Raw genomic sequence first — 17,292 nt, 5'->3', positions numbered from 1 at the left:
GTGTTTCTGTATGGAAACAGCAGCTGGTTTGTGTCATCCCTCTGAGATCGAGCTGATGGGATGTGTTTCAATGAGGAAATTAAATGTTGAAAACATTGTTTATCCGTGTCAGAAGTCTGAATAAGTCAGTTGTCCCAAAATACGGTGAAACTAAAATGTGTAATTCTGCATTCAAATACAATGTTTACATTCCTCTTTGAATACTTGTGGACTATCATTTGTGGATGAAGTTTGTAGACGTGGCAATATATATTGAAATCATCCTAGACTACAGTCTTTTAATTGAGAATATGCACAAGTTTTCGGCTCGCTACCTTATTATGAATGAATGAACTTGACCTTTAATAAAATAAGGATCCTACTCCTTGCAGCAACTGAGTATCACTGCTGCTGTTCTTACTGCATTGCAGTATCAAAGCATCAAAATCCATGCACTGTGTTTTTCCTCACTGCAGCAACACCTTTTGGTTTCATTTCAAACTTGTTTTCCAAATCTTGTTGCACATTTTGTGTGCGTCTTTGGCTGCCAGCCTGCCTGCCTCAGTGTGCAGAGTCAGTCGTACAGACACTAAAAGGGTAAACATCAGAAGGGTTAATGTGATATTTACCAGGCTATCAGAGAGACGTCTGTGGGGCAACGTTTCCTTTCAAACCGTCTTGATAAGAGTCAGACATGAAGAATTGTTGGGATGTTTGTGGGGAAACCTGTGAGCCGAGCAGCGATGCCAGCTGCTCTGTTGTCCACTGTGTTCATAGTCCGCTCTACTGTTGGGAGCATTCATCATCTCACCCAAGTGCTGTCAGTCGGCCCTCTGGATTGACCAGATTAAATTTAGCTGATGTGCAAGACTATAATTTCATCCAGCCACCCTGAATCCTTCAGGTTTTCAAGAATGTGTTTTTTTATTATCTCCTCCTCCTACATTCTCTTGGGCCCTCCCCACCTTTTGTACTTAGTTTTCCTGAGGAAGTCTCAGGGAGGTGTCGCCACATGGTAGCTGCTCTTTAAGACGGGGTGCGATGGCCCATGCCACTAATGCTGTTCTGTCTCTGTCCTCTCCCGAATGTCCTGCAGGTGAAGGATCGTGCGGACTGACGGCCTCTAAGCTATGGAATGCTTCCTGCACGCACCATCACTGATCTCCAATCTGTGGACTGAACTCCAAGTATTTAGTTAGCAGCTTCTCCCTTCAGATAAGCAGGACAAAGAAAAGGAGCAGACTTTCCAAGTCCTTCAATTAAGACGCACAGACGCTCTCCTTTTTCTTTTTTCTTTTTTGTCGTCTGGTGACACAATATCGAGATGGATCTTGAGCCGTACCTGTGGATGGTGATTCTTGGCTTCATCATTGCCTTCATATTGGCCTTTTCAGTAGGGGCCAATGATGTGGCCAATTCTTTCGGCACCGCGGTGGGATCCGGCGTGGTCACGTTGAAGCAAGCTTGCATCCTGGCCTCCATCTTTGAGACCCTGGGCTCGATGCTACTGGGGGCTAAAGTGGGAGAGACGATTCGAAAGGGCATCATCGACGTCAGCCTGTACAACGAGACGGTTCCTGTTCTCATGGCCGGGGAGGTCAGCGCCATGGCCGGTGAGTGTGACCGAAACAGTCTTGATCTCCTTTCAAGCAAAATAGAACGAGCTAATAATATTCAGCTAAACATTCCGCATTACAGTTTGGCGGACTTGTGGCTTCTCTATGTCGTATATGGTTCATATATAACGTTTAGTTTCAGTAAAATCAGTGATGTTAAAGTGGACATTTGGATGGTATTAGGTCACGTAAATGTTGAAAATAATAAATAATTAGAATTGCATGTTGCATTCTAAACTTTCCTCTATTTGTGCGCCTTTTCCTGAGAACAAACCAAAACCTAAAGATATAAACAAAAGATTACTAGTAATAGCAATAGTGGTCCTTAACGGTAATATGAGCATCTGTTTAACACACAACGGAACCTCGGTTGGCGAACATAATGTGTTCTGTAATACTGTTCGAAAACCGAAGCTAAATTTCCCATAAGAAATAACGAGATTAGTTCGTTCCTACCACCAGATAAATGCCCATTAACATGCCTACAGTTATATTACGCATGTAATGTAACTGTTATGTAACTACGCGTATCTAAACAACAGGTAACGCATCAAAATGTAAATAATATAAAATATATAATATAATATGAAAAACAAAAGCATAATAAAAGTACATTTAACCCAGTTCTGTATCATTTACATACCGTTTTGGCTGCACTGTGATACGTATGTGGATGGATGTGGAGGGAGGGAAGAGTTATTCCTTTGAAAGGGAGTCCTCCTCCATAAAATGACGGGGTAACTTTCCTCGTGGTTTTTTTCCCTTCTCTTTCCCTTTAGCTCAGTTTTCTTAAGAAAATCAAAATCGTCGATTTCGGCGTACCGTACTGCGCAGCAAAATCTGAGACACCAACGTCATTTTCAGATTTGATGATTATTTCCTTCTTCAATTCAACAGCTGCTTCCAGTAGTGTTACTGCTGCCTTTCTTTGGATCCATGACTAAGAGCTAAAGAGAACCAAGCAAAAACAACCACGCATAAGATGCAAAAAATTTGCATTATCAGACTATTCTAATGTAACACTCAGACGTTTGCATTAATGATATTACATTTACAGTTACTGAGCACCAATACTTTAACATAAGCTCTGAGCTGCCGTGTTTGCTGCTGTGGGAATCTCCAGGAGACACATTCTCTCAGAGGAAGGGAGGCATCATTTTTCTAGGTCAGGCAGCTTTCCCACAAATAAAGGGTTACCTAATCTCTGTTTTTCTTGAAGCAAAATGCCACATAACATCAATCCAGCAGATTTGATTTTTAATTGAGATGGAAAAAACCCATAATTGTTCATTTGAAAAAACATTTTCACTTATTTTGCCAAGCCGTGTGATTCATGACAAATGATGTGAGCATGTTTGGTTCTGGAAATGTCTCAGAATAATCCCTTGTGCATAATAGTTGCTGACAATTCCGCTGTGGCAACACGGCACAGGTTGAGAAAACAATGAACAGTTTGCTGAATGTTAAATGGGCCATTTTTCAATCAGATGTTTTTCCCACAGAAGAGAAAGAAAGTCTCTAACAATCCTGATCAGATAAAAACATCAAAATGCTTGGTGTCCAACAGAAGATGACAGAACAGGATAACACAGAATATAGATTTCATTGTTTTGAGCTTAAAAATCATAATAAAATAAGATGTCTTATTATTTATATATTTAATTTTTCCCTGGTTGGTAAAGATTGATTTTGAGAGACTCCAGAGGTTGTTTTGTTTCTTGACAAATAAGTAATCATTCTATTCACCATTTGTGTGACACAGCAGACCCTCAGAGAATGTGGAAACTTTCCTCTGTGCATCATGTGTAATTCCATATAATGAAAGTCCTAAGAATACTTCACTTCCATTGGCCGGGTTTGCATGAATGATATGTTTTTATGCAGGATAGTAAGCCTGAACTCGGCACGCAGACTTGTTTGTTCCAAACATTACATTAATTCAAACCGAAAGTGACCGTTCTGAATTTCAGCACTCAGAAACCCTCAATTTTGATGCATTGTCATCCACTGCATAAAAAACACTGCGATCCCAAACAGCACATTAGAGCATTCCATGCATGTGGCATTGTTTGCGGCAGTTAAAGCCCCCCCCCCCCCCCCCCCCCTTTCTTCCAGAACTACATTTTTGAAGGAAAACGGTGGATAATTAGATACGAAACATTTCTGAGGCTTTTTGTTTTTGTTCACAGGGTCAGCAGTCTGGCAACTGATTGCCTCTTTCCTCAAACTGCCGGTCTCTGGGACTCACTGCATTGTTGGCGCCACCATCGGGTTCTCCATGGTGGCCATTGGCACTAAGGGAGTACAGTGGATGCAGCTTGTGAAGATCGGTAATGCTTGGAGCTCTCTGAGACACTTATGAATGTCTGTAATACTACGCGTGTGTTTGACACTCCCTTTACTCACTTTAGACAAGGTAAAAACAAAAGAGAGACAGTCTCGACGCATGTCTCCGTCCCCTGCATGCGTAAGCCACAGCCATGTTTAAAGTTCGTACCTGTTCCTTCGGGGTTGCGCTGTAATCTAAAGGCATGTTGTGCATTAGTTGGCTTTATTTGCTAGTTGCTTGTACAACATTACAAAAAACATCAATAATCACACCGTTAAATATGGATTCATTTAGAGTCAAATTATCTCCACCTTCACAGGATTCCATATTAAAGCTAGGCATTTTAAGTGTATTTGGATGTGTATATTTTGCTCGCTTAAATATTTGACTAACATTTAATGTTTATTACATGGCATTGCAAACTTTATTGAAGTACTCTCCCCTTCATTTATTCCAAATGGAGAGAAGAACAAAGACTCAGCCATGGCTGCCTGGTGATGCAGCATTAGAGTGTAGCTGTTTTATTCTAAATACTCGTTTTCCTCCCTCAGTGGCATCGTGGTTCATCTCGCCCTTGCTCTCTGGACTCATGTCTGGGCTGCTTTTCTTGCTTATCAGACACTTCATCCTTAACAAGGTGGGATCACATTAGCACAAACACAATCTGGCACACACACACCCTTGTCATGGAACTCTTGTGTTCTCCTTTGTGTTTTTGGTCCAGTGGCCTACCAGGACATCCATTAATGAGAGTTGTGTTTGGACTTTCGATGCATTGTTTAATCCCTGCAGGCAAGGAGATGACTGTACCAGCCATTTAGACCCAGATGTACACACACAAACCTGCCCCCCAAAAAACTCCAGTACAGACACGATCCCTTTGATTTGGCAACACTGTTCCGTTACGTAATGAGCGAGAAAGAGAAAAGTATTTGTAGGTCATCTTAAAGTCACACAAGCAGGATTATTTATGAATGAGTCATGGGGCGATTCATCACATGTGCCTCTACAGGCTGTTTCTCTCCGCTAAATCGGACTGAGTGGATTCAGATTGTGTCGGTGCGCTTTTAGATGCCCACAAAGCATAAATACTCATAATGATAATTAAGTTTAGAGACATCACAAGTTGGCTTTTACAGGTCAGGTCACTGCTGGTGAAATATTGTGCAATAATGCATAGCATAGCATAGTATAGCCTCATATTCAGTTTTTTTCTATTTCCGTACCTTTGATTGTACATGTGTAGGTGTGTGTGTGTGTGTGTGTGTGTGTACACAGACATCATTCATTTTCAGCACAATATAAATAAATTACAAACTGAATATGGACAAACATTCATATATTTGTGGTCTATAAATCATTTTTAGGAGGACTCTGTTCCCAATGGTCTGCGAGCGTTGCCCCTCTTCTATGCCTCCACCATTGGGATCAACACCTTCTCCATCCTGTACACGGGAGCACCTTGTAAGTAGGAAGGCCGCTCTAATGGAGACACTGTGTTTGGTCTGTCACCAGCGTGTGTTCCAATTATCACCTGTCGCTCAACGTTCCTTTGAATGTGTAGAAGTTAACTCCTCTGATGTGTGTGTGTGGTTATTATTTGCAGTGCTTGGGTTAGAGCTCCTACCGATATGGGCCATCTTTCTCATAACTGTAGCCGAGTCGCTGATTTGTGCAGCTCTGGTTTGGATATTCGTCTGCCCCTGGATGAGGAGGAAAATTGCAAGTAGGTATCCTAAAGGCCCTTAAAAAAAGGCCTCTCACAGCTTTTTAAGTGAAGCATGTCACTTATCTTGCTCCAACTATCCTTGGTGAGTATTACTGCTTGAGCTCATTCACTGGGGTTAAGATCATGGCCTACAGTTTAAGAAAAGCTTTCCCTAATGGGAGAATCAGCCCAGCGAAGTCGACAGTGCTTTAATTTCTTAATTATTTGTACAGATATTAAAATTAAAACTAGGATTACTATGAAACAAGTGCCCGTGAGGATTATTGGTAAATGTCAGTGATCCTAATCTGGCGATGCAGCGGCCGTCAAAAACAGAGTAAACATCTGATGACTGAGTTTGTGTGTTCTGAGGGGAGCTGGAGGCGTGAAGTCGACCGGAGCTGGGATTAGTGAGGATCAGCTGATGGGATTTTCTTATGTTTGTGGAATGTCGCTGCATAGGTTTATTTTCCTCTGAACTCAACCAGGCTTTTCATGGTTTATTATTGAGTAAGTTTAAACAAAGTTTTGCATGGAAACATTCTAAAAAAATATATATAGGATACACCGTATGTGTCAGAATTAGGAATTTACTGGACCTCTCATCATTTCCAGATGATTTTACTGTAAAACCTCTGCCAGAATTTTGGATTGGCCACTTCTCTCATCTCTAAATGGCTAGATTAGTGTAATGCCTGTAATGTATGATTAGTGTAAATGTCCATCGTCTGACGTCGTCCAGGTCGTCTAAAGAAAGAGCAAGCTCTGTCCCGCATCTCTGATGAGAGCCTAGACAAGATTCCAGAAGAGGAGGAGGACAGCCCCGTCTTTAAAGAGCTGCCAGGAGCCAAGGGCACAGATGAGTCCGTGGTGCCGCTCACGGGGGGCAGCAGTGAACGAGGCCCCCGCGACTCCAGCGGGGAGCTCACCAACCTGGCAAATGGAGGCACTGTTCTGCCAAACGGCCGGGCGTACGGTAAGATTTATTTCCTTGAGTTAAGGTGTGCTGGTAGTTTTACTGCGTCTCATCCTGCCTGATGTATTTGGATCATTTCTGTCATCCAGCCAAGTGTCTTTGTGAATTTAGAATAGCTTTACAAGGAGAAAGGAAACATGTAAGATAACCATGTCGGAAAAAGGTCATTCATCCTTCAACAGTTAAAAAAAATAATACGTGGAACTAGAAAAACCGAGAACGCCAACCTCTGTGTTCCGTTTATCTTTTGGTCATTTGATTTTTGTTTCACAAATGGTTAGTCATTTTATTTGTCTTGTAATACAACAAGCAAAATTGAGAACAAAGCAATGAATCATGAAGCATGAATTAACATTATTGTTTGTGCAGTCCTTCCTTGTTGACTTGATCTAAAAGGCAATAAATCATAATTGGGTTTTATTTATTTATTTTTCTTTTACACAATGTGATCACGTGAACTCGACAGCCTTCATGTCCTTTTGGGATGCCCAGTCTAGAAATGACATCATTGTATCTAAGGTGCTGTAAATGTGCAGCTGTGTAACCATCAGGAGCGTTGTGCATTCCGACTCACTGTCTCCTGGTCTCCTTCAGGCCGAACCCACTCCATGACCAATGGCTGCCTCAAGTCTCCCGTCTCTAACGGCAACTTCAGCTTTGATGGCCACATGCGCAGCGATGGCCAGGTGTACCACACCGTGCACAAGGACTCGGGTCTCTACAAAGACCTGCTTCACAAGATCCACGTGGGCCGCATGGACGATGGCTCCAACGCCGGCCCGGCTGACAACAACTACCGCCTGCTGCGCCGCAACAACAGCTACACCTGCTACACGGCGGCCATATGCGGCATGCCTGTGCAGCCGCTCATTCGCACGGAGTCGCGTGACGACAGTGAAAAGCTGGTTGGAGAGGGAGGAGGCAGGAGCAACAGCGTGTCCTACTCCAAGAAGAGGATACGCTACGACAGCTACTCCTCGTACTGCAACGCCGTTGCGGAGGCCGAGATTGAGGCAGATGAGGGTGGGATCGAGATGAAGCTGGCCACAGAGCTGCAGGGGGTGGAAGAGGAGGGGGCTCCAGCCCCTATGCCTCTGGATGACATGGTCGAGGAGGACACTGAGGAGAAGGATAAGTCCGAGGTGTTTCAGCTGTTCCACTTCCTGCAGATCCTGACCGCCTGCTTCGGCTCCTTCGCCCATGGAGGAAACGATGTCAGGTGCTGCCTGCTGATGTCGAGAGAACACGCGACTCGTCCGTAAAATGACACGTCCCACAATGCATTCTGCTTATCCTCCTTGTTCCCCCCCGTTGCAGTAATGCCATCGGACCCCTGGTGGCGCTGTGGATGATCTACGACCAGGGCGGAGTGATGCAGGATGCCGCCACGCCGGTCTGGCTGCTGTTCTACGGAGGCATAGGCATCTGTGCCGGCCTGTGGGTGTGGGGCCGCCGCGTCATCCAGACCATGGGGAAGGACCTGACTCCCATCACCCCCTCAAGGTGAGAAAGTTGCCACCCAGAAGGCGGGGCCGGGCAGAAAGGTGTCTCTCTGTGTGTTCGTAGGAATGGGTGAGAAATAAACATTTGAACGAGGGACAGGGAAGGACTGTTTGATGCAGAAGTAAACTTTCCAAAATGTTTCATTTCAACGTGCTGACAGACACAAATCCATGTGGGGCGACGGCTCCCTCGGTGAGTGTTGATGTGCACACAGCTGTTGAACACACACACACACACACACAATGTCTTTAACAAGGCATCTGGTTGAACAAGCGGTTCAATGGACAGTAAAATGGCTGAAGGGGCTGTTTTCTTTGATTTGTTTTTTGCACACAGCTGATAAATTGTACATGTTACCACTAAATCTAATGTACACTGGCCGTTGAGTTATTTTGCTTCCATCTGTAAATATTACAGGGTCATTATAATCATGGTCATTTAGGATGAGTCCACTCCTCGTTTTTATTCTGTCCTCTGACCTATTGCATGTTTATTATGATTAAATAAGTCCTTTGTACCACAGCGCGTAAAGCTTCAGGGCTTCCGTCCTCACAAGGTCATCCTGCATCCTCACTGGCTGGTCTGTCCTTGATCAGCCTCTCTCTCTCTCTCTCTCTCTCTCTATCTCCCCTTCTGGCATCTTTCTTCCCCCATATTAGTTGTGTGTGTGTGTGTGTGTGTGTGCACAGAAAGTATAGGAGGGCCGAGCCACAGGAGCATCCTGGCTTCTCTTCTCCAACTGCGTGTAGAAACGCAGCCTGTCGTCTTTCCACTTTCATGTTTCCTCTCTCTTTTAAATCTTGATTACTTCACCTTCTCCTTCCTCTTCTTAATTCTCTCCTTAATGGTCAAATAAATGGCGGATAGATTTTTCTTCCACGGGTTTGTCGTCGAGGGAGCCTACAGGTCTGGTGTGAATAGTGAGCTGTCAGAGGAAGCGAATCCTGGTGAGCATGAAGAGCAGCCTGTCTTCCTCATCCGTCCTCATCCGTCGCTCATACAGCCGTGCTCTGGTACAAATGGTGCCTTTAGTGACTTGTCTTGATGGTGCTCCTTTTCCTGCTGTGCTGAGCTCGGCTGTGGTTAACGTGGAACCTGAAACTGGGTGCCGTCGGCAACGCATCCCAGACAAAGCAATGAAGGATGTCTCTTTAATCCCCCCCCCCCCCCCCCCCTTCTCCCTTACCTCCTCCACAGCGGATTCACTATTGAGCTGGCTTCTGCACTCACAGTCGTGCTCGCTTCCAATATCGGAATCCCTGTCAGTACCACGCACTGCAAGGTATGACTCAGTGGGCCCTCCAGCTGGCCTCTCACCCCCCCCCCCCCCCCCAAAGGCGGTTTCAGAGGAGAGGGGGTGTTCACGCTGCCTCCCAGGACTCCGGGCTGCAAACAACACAAACCACGTTTCTCTGCCCATTTCTTTATCCTCAGATGTTCACAAGGACTCGCTGATGAACAAACATTTGTAGCATTACTGTTATAATCCAGACATTTTACTTCCTGCCTCTGAGTATCTCCACTCAGCCATCGAAGTGTTGCGCCCCCTGCAGACAGCCCCCGGGCAGCAGCGTGCAGCCCCCTCTCCCGTGATCATTTCAGGACTGCTGGATCCATTCTGGAAGACGCATCGGAGTCCTCCAGCCCTCTCCTTCACCCTCTTTCATTCCCACCAACGCTTCCATGTTGTCCTTTTCAGCACTGGCATGGTTTGGTGTGTGGATTCTCCACCTTCCTGCGATTGGCCACAAGCAGAAACCCCCATCTGCACGCCCCCCCCCACCCACCTCCGCACTGTCATCCTTGTGTTCCACCTTTTTTTTACCCTCTTCTCCATCTCTCTCTGTGTTTCTCCACTCGTCTGTCTTCACAGCGGATTTTGCATTGAAGTAATGAGTGCGCTAACAGTGCTTGTTGCATCAAATGTGGGCATCCCAGTAAGCTCCACCCACTGCAAGGTATTGAAGACGTTGTAGAGGGCTCTCTGAGCACCACCTTGTCGCTCCTTCTGCAGCTTGGCAATCACCAAAGCCGATTGCAACTCCCGGAGTTGCTGTTTTGACATCTCTCTCGCAGTTTTCCTCCAGCACTCGACTCGGACATTTGCCGGCGCCCTCGCCCTAAAGTTTGATCAAACTCGATGCAAGCTTTTGAAATTTAAAGCTTCTGAAATTTGCTTTCTGAAAAAGATAGATTCACATTATATATATATATATATATTAGATTGGAGTCATTACAACTTTCTCTAGTCAACGTATTGTTTTTCTGCTGCTATTTCTATTTAATATTGTACCTAAGCACCAAACGGAGCAGCGCTCTTAGTCTAGCAGTAAAAACGTTCTATTTCTAGTCATTTGTTTTTGGATGGAGCAGAATTTCTATCAGGGAAATCTAGGCTCATATTCCTGCGAGATTAACAACAGTTCTTAAAGGAGAAGTCGGGCATTTTGAGGAATGTGCTCGTTTGTTTCCTGCTTTATGGAACAGTTTGGGCACCCCTGCTATAGGAGATTAACTTCAATTTTTATTGCGGTGTTGTTAGAGCTAGGTCAGTGTTTTACTGCTCTTTTATGGTCCTTCTGCTGAGCTAAGCCGAATGGCTGTACGTACACATGCGTTAGAAAACGAGGTAGTGGTATCGGTCTGACTCTTAGCCTGCTCTGGGGAGATGAATAAACGTAATGCATGCATTTATCAGAAGTGTTGAATAGGCAAAGATTACTCTTCATCTGATCTGTTAAAACGTCTGCTGGGGGGGAACTGCAGAAGACTCAAAACAGGATTATTATGGCTCTCTATTAATCTCTCTGAACATCTCCATTCATATCCTGCTTTCATTTCTCACCTCCAAATGCCCTTGTATCTCCCTTAAAACCTCAGATAATCCACGCTCTTCCAAAATGCTAACTCTACTGCTGGTTAGAGGTATTCAGTATAACCGTGGTGGTGACTTGATTGATTTCGGAGCTGTGGAAGGGGGATCCACTGATGTTGGTTGAAGTCAGCAGCTTTATCAATCATATTGATGACACTTATTTATTTATTTATTTATTTTCCATATTAAGAAATTGACACAGCTGTTTTTCGAACACGGCCAACATCAGTAAACATCTCCCTGACAGCCCTCAGAGATGGTGTGTGTGTGTGTGTGTGTTTGTGGTGACAGGCAAACGTTTGGGTTGTCTAATGAATTTTTTTTGCTCGTGACTTCCTCACTGATGAAGTGCTGCCCAGTCCTGGTGTGTGTGTGTGTGTGTGTGTGTGTGTGTGTGTGGAGCGCTGCGGCGTGATTTTCTACTCCTTGTGTCAAAAATGCAGCGGCCACAAACACGGCTGTGTAAGACCAGGCGCGGTGCAACTTGCGCAGCATCACAGTCAGCTGGAAGCACGCCAGGGTCCCGATTTGATGATTTAAATCAAGGCGAGAGAGTAGTTCATCGGTGGACGTCTGACATGAGCGTGAACATTACATTAGTGGAGAAAAACCCTTAAAGAAATACTCTTTGTAGACGTCAAGGCTAAAAAAAAGAGGTAACATTTTCCATCGACATGAACTGCTGATTTCAGACATCCACCCCCAAAAATCTAACTTTTATGATCTGTTTTTCTGAACTAATACCATCATTTTGGCTCCGGATAGCATCAAAGAGCTGACGGTTGTGCTCAGGCTTTTCTGTTTCGACACTTTGTCATTACTTTTACTTCAGGAGAGTTCTGAAGTTTAGAATTCAGCTTTTTCATGTTTCTAGTATTTTAAAGGGTCCACTTTGGATCCTAATTCCATCGTCAAGTGAGGGCCAGCTGTTTCATCATTTCCAGAAGCACCAGTCTGTCTAATAGAGATAGATGATAATAATAATAATGGTTATATCCAAAGTGTTGCAGAAATGACATGCTGGTAATACCTGAACCCAGAATCAGCGGGTCTGTCCTAAGGAGAGCCTGAACAACCTGAAGCGCTTTACATTTCATGACTTTGTCTTTTTAACCCTTTCATTCTGCTGCTGATTGGTCTCTTTCTCCCTCCCTGACTTGCGCCCTCCAGGTGGGTTCAGTCGTGGCCGTCGGCTGGATCCGATCCCAGAAAGCGGTGGACTGGCGCCTCTTCAGGAACATCTTCCTGGCGTGGTTTGTCACAGTGCCAGTGGCGGGCCTGTTCAGCGCCGCCGTCATGGCCCTGTTCGTCTACGGCATCCTGCCCTTTGTCTGAGGGCATGCGGCCTGGAGGCAGAACGGAGGAGGAAGACGAGTCAGAAAGAGAGTGACGGGGAGTTTTGTGTTGAAATCTTTGCTCGAGTGTTCAGGGTTGCAGAAAAATGAGACAGAAATTGAAGTGGGGGGGGGGGGGGGGGGGATGGAAGGTTATTGACGGGCTGGTTGTGCTGTGGATGTGGGGAGGGTTGGTTCTGATGCCACCATGGCTCCGTAGTTCAGAGATCTTTATCGACTGGGTTGAGTTACTGATCGTTTTTTTATTTATTCTCGTTTCTGATGCATAAGTAATCAGTGTGTTCATTATTCTGTTCGTTTGGTGGCAGTTTGTTTAAAGGAAATAACATAAATTAAACAAGGCGGCACGTGACTAATGATAATCCCAGGTTAAATCTTCCCACCCAAACGGACTGACGTGCAGTATTCATGTACTCGGCCGACCTGCAATCGCAGGTAGTGCCGTCGGTCGTATTAGTATTATTATTACGGTTTCGACATGACAAGGAAAATGTGTACATACTGTTCTATCAGACCGAGTGTGAGTTCTTGGATTGTGGCTTAAAGAAAAAAAAACCCAGAAGAGATATGTGTGTGGTCAACCAACCCATCCATCTCGCTTGAGCATGTTAGCCAGGTGCAACTAGGGCCAAATGGAAAGGTCGCCTCAGAGGAGGGGGGGGGGGGGGTGTCACTGAGCTGTTTAGGGTTCTGTGGCATCATGTGGAAACTCAATCTGCTAAAGAATTAATTTTGTCAAGAGCTCCTTTATGTTTTTAGAGATGGATATCATATTTTTTAATGATGTATTATATTGTAATTTGTACTGTAAATACTGTCCTTCAAGAGTTTTGCGGGCGCAATGAGGGAGGGGGTCATGGTTTCTCTATAATATCGTAGGGGTTGATGTCATAGTGTATTACACCCCCTGGATTAAACACACACACACTGAAAGCACTCTGCTGTGCCGTGGAGGATTACAGGAGTATTTTAATCAGAAAGACGTGTTTTAATTAACTTAATCTGAAGCTGTAGATATTCCATTTCATCTGATTTTATTGTGTCACTATCGGCAGAAGGTCGATCAGGTTAAAGGCCCCTACTTGAGAAACTGTTGAATTGGGTCTCGGGTGTTATCGGAGGGAGGTTTCCCCTTCTGTGTGCTTTTGATCAGGTTTGGCTGCTGCAGAAGCCAAAAAACAAAACTGAGACAGCAACACGCTGTCCTACAAAAAAGATGACTTTCATCTCTATGCCTTGTTGTTGTTTCTTTGAAATCAGTTACTGGAGTCCCTTCCTGGCACAGAAGGCTCCCCTCCAATGATCCACCTCTACCGTACTCTGTCCGCGATCAGGCCAGTTCCCACCCGTCTGTTTTGGGTCTCTTACCTCACATGATCAAATCAGAAGCATGGCTCTTTAAGGTAAAGCCTCGTCATGTTCAGAATTTAATATGCATCACAGCAAACAGTAACTGTTGTCCTGGAATTCAGACGTGGAGAGAATGGGGCTTGAACCCCGGCCGCTGGTGTAGCTCTTCAAAACTAGCACGTTGTTTCTGAAGTGTAGAAGGATTCGTGCTATCGGATGGGCAGATATGGGATCAGGTGGAAGCCCAGCTGGGGGATTAGAGGCCGCTCGTATCACGATGCTCGTGTCTGCAGATCGTTACGTTTAAATGGGATGATATCGGCAGTAGTATTGATCATCACCAGCTTTTTAACAAGGTCACCTGACCTGTAGATGAACAAAGTCTAAAGTTTTTCTTTCTTTCTTTTTTATTTGAACAAACTTGATGCCAGATGTTGCAAGTTGTTTTTTGTTGTTGTGGTGGTTCTTGTTTTCTTCCCATGAACAAATCTATGCTTAAGTAGCCACTTGCCTTGTAACCTTGTGTTTTCTTTTGTGCAGATACAGAAAAAATGATTCAGTACTGTGGCGTTTACATCGTAACCATATTGTAGTGTCTGGAAAAAAAACGTTGCCTAACGATGCCAATGAAAGACAAACTACTAATTATGCATTTGTTTGTTTTTAAGTATAAGAACATTAACCTGAAGTGTCTAGAGAGACAGACAAAGTGTGCACAATGACTCTTGTTGTAGCAGTCCTGCTAATCATGATCCCTGTCACTTTACACTGCTACTGTGCTGCGTTAGCGCTATTTGTATGGGTGCAAGTCATTGATGAAGAGAATGACTAGAGAAATTTCATCAGAACTATATATTTTTATACCATATCTAAGTTTTAATCTGGGCTTCCAGACATTTTGGAGAACACACCGTGGTGGAGGGGAAATAAAAAAAAAACCTTCCCCTCCGGCGCAGTGTGTTCTTCATCGTGGAAATGCGAAGCAACGGTTGCCAATCGATCCAATTTATAAATTACCATTTTTATTTTTTGAATTATAGATAAAAACCACTTTGTAATTTTTTTTCCCTGCTGGTTTGATCATAAGATGACGGCATCTTAATGAAGCCTCCCTTTAGGTGAATTCTTTTTCATTTGAGAGGTGTAAATCTTAATGTTGGTACCTCATGGACTGTGTTTCCTTGTTTTTGAAGCTCGTACCCTTTTACTCTTTCAGAGTGGGTTACATGAGGGGGCTGCGCAAAGCCAGTGTGTTAAAATTCTGTTTGTAAAGTACATGAAAAAATCTGATCATGCCGGGAGGTTAACATTAAAGATCTGCAGCTTGTTGGAGTTTTCTCCTAATTCTTACTATGACAATTGTAAGGTTTATTTTTACCAGAATACAACTTGCGGTGTGAAAGCACACCGCAAGTTGTGAGAGATTTTCGAGCTGATTTTCACTCGTTTGTTTTTTGTCATTTATAGTCTGTCATCCAATCTTTACAAATCCATGTGCATTTCTGTTCCTCTCAAGAGCAACAAGCTACTTCAACAACCTGTGTATTGTCCGTGCCGCCATCTTTCTACTCTCATGCCAGTATAAAAACTCAGAATTCCAATTTTCTTCTTCTTGTAAAGCACATAAGATACAATTACTCTACTGTAACCTCCCAATTGAGAACCAGCATGTATCTAGTATGTTTCTGCACGAGCTTCAAGTTTAAACCCCGTTTAACCGTCTGGCTGCACGCAGTGGACATTAGTTGCTCTTGTTGGGTTCTATTTGGAACTGGACAGCGAAGCACGCTGCAGATATTAAATGTATGCCTGGCCACCGTGCTCCTCAGCCCCCCCCCCCCCATCTGCGTCCCTTCTACTGTCATTTGTCTTTTTCTTCTGTCCTGTGTTGCCAAAAGGGATTCACTGCTGAAGATGGGGGAGGGAAAGTGAAAGCCATCCTCTGGTAGCAGCAATAACATATCGGACTGTGAAGATTCGCGCGTGTCATAATGAGCTAAAGCTACAAACACTACACTGCAAAATATTCAAGTAGCATCGGTTTTTTAAGTTAATGTCACAATGTCCAAGTAAAAATAAAAATAAAATGCAAGAATGAAAACAAGATCACTTGTTTGCACATTGGAATAACAAACTGCTAATCTGTAGCTGTTAATCAGACCATAATCAGTTAGCAGAGGAAGAGCAGCTCACTGACTAAAGGATTTTCATGCATTTTTAAACGAGTCAGCATTCATTGATATTTAATATCCGATCAGTTGTCAATGAAGAGACTCACATTTTTAGTTTGTGTTATATCCTGAAGCGATAGTATTTTAAATGATTGTTCAGGTCAAATTTGCCAAGATCCTTTAAAAAAAAAATAATAATAAAGTGTTCAGTTTGAATGAAATGTTGGGGTTTCACACTTTCCCTCCCCGTAGAGGAACCGCATTTTATAATAATGCTTCATCTGATGGGTTTAAATCAAATTACGGAGGAACATATTGTACTTCTATTGCGTCAGAGCAGCTGTTTTGTAATATTTCTAAAGAAACAGAATGTGCCATTTCTTCTCTTCTCTCCCTGAGTGTGAATCTTGAAGGTGCTGTCACCCCGGTTGTGTAGATCCACCTGCCCTGGTGAAATAGTGTCCTCTAGCATTTGTACGAAACCAGCATCACATCAGGGGGAGGAGCCAGTTCATACCTTCATTTGGACGTCTGTTTAGTTGAATATGCTCCTTGGCTGGCCTGCAGGCTCTACAGCTCTGTGTTGTCTCTCTACTGTTAACTGCTATTTAACTGTCCGATCCTACAAAACGTATAAAATGTAGAAATTAATTATAAAAAAATATCAAAAGAAACTGTAGCCTGCTTCTACAATATCATAGAGCTCTCTGATTTGCATATATTGTACTGTGATGTTTTATTTAATACTTTAGTGGAAAAGAAATGTCTGCATTTAAACTAAATTATGGGAATTAAAATTACAAAGAATAACTAAGTTCCTGAGTTCTGTGGTTTTTATGCTTGGAAAGAAGTTTGTGAGTCAAAAAATGCGATGACTGCAAATGGGAAATTCTTTCCCCCAAAATATGTAGTTGCTTTATCACATTCAGATTGTAAAACGAAAACATAATTACCCTTATCAATACATTATACTGCCCCACTTCAATATAAACAACAGGGAAATGAGGGTACTTTTATCTGTGCAATGGGATGGATGAGTGAGGAGGTAGGATGCAGGGCATTAAAAGATGGAACTCTGGCCATCCGCACTGAACCGCTTTCATCGCGATCTGCAGGTCTCTTCTCGTCTTCTGCACATTATTGCTCTGACCTGTACTTTTGGAAAACACATGGAGCCGATGGATCAACCAAAGGGAAGCCATTTGAGTCAGTATCATCCAAATAGTGCGATGACCGTGCAGAAATCGTCTTTCTTCATCCGGTTAGATTTACCAACGAGTCAGTGCAGTCTTATTTTCCGGTTCGTCTTTCCCTGCTAAGGGCATCTTGTAGAGTCAGACTCTCACTATTCCCACTTCTGTGCAGGAATCCCCTCCTGACATAGCTGCTTCAGCTTTCTTCCTTTATCTAGATTCTGACAGAATGTCAAT

At 43.7% G+C, this 17,292-nt stretch overlaps 1 protein-coding gene across 2 annotated transcripts; it reads left to right on the top strand.

Annotated features, from left to right (window-relative positions):
- The first annotated feature begins 1,177 nt into the window (after positions 1 to 1,177).
- Positions 1,178 to 16,676, top strand: slc20a2 (solute carrier family 20 member 2). 2 transcript variants are annotated; one of them, XM_068760678.1, is made up of 10 exons: positions 1,178 to 1,592; positions 3,785 to 3,925; positions 4,476 to 4,561; positions 5,292 to 5,388; positions 5,531 to 5,650; positions 6,375 to 6,608; positions 7,203 to 7,827; positions 7,926 to 8,111; positions 9,985 to 10,069; positions 12,157 to 16,676. In XM_068760678.1, exons 1-10 carry the CDS (start codon positions 1,304 to 1,306, stop codon positions 12,319 to 12,321), a joined length of 2,028 nt encoding a protein of 675 aa, XP_068616779.1. In that variant the 5' UTR covers positions 1,178 to 1,303; the 3' UTR covers positions 12,322 to 16,676. The 2 variants fall into 2 exon arrangements, with proteins under 2 accessions (XP_068616779.1, XP_068616778.1); XM_068760677.1 differs by lacking the exon at positions 9,985 to 10,069 and adding an exon at positions 9,309 to 9,393.
- The last annotated feature ends 616 nt before the right edge of the window (positions 16,677 to 17,292 follow it).

Source organism: Brachionichthys hirsutus, chromosome 4 (genome assembly GCF_040956055.1).
Source record: "Brachionichthys hirsutus isolate HB-005 chromosome 4, CSIRO-AGI_Bhir_v1, whole genome shotgun sequence".
Classification (NCBI taxonomy): domain Eukaryota; kingdom Metazoa; phylum Chordata; class Actinopteri; order Lophiiformes; family Brachionichthyidae; genus Brachionichthys; species Brachionichthys hirsutus.
Note: the sequence above shows the minus strand (reverse complement) of the source record. Positions and strands in the feature narration are given on the sequence as shown.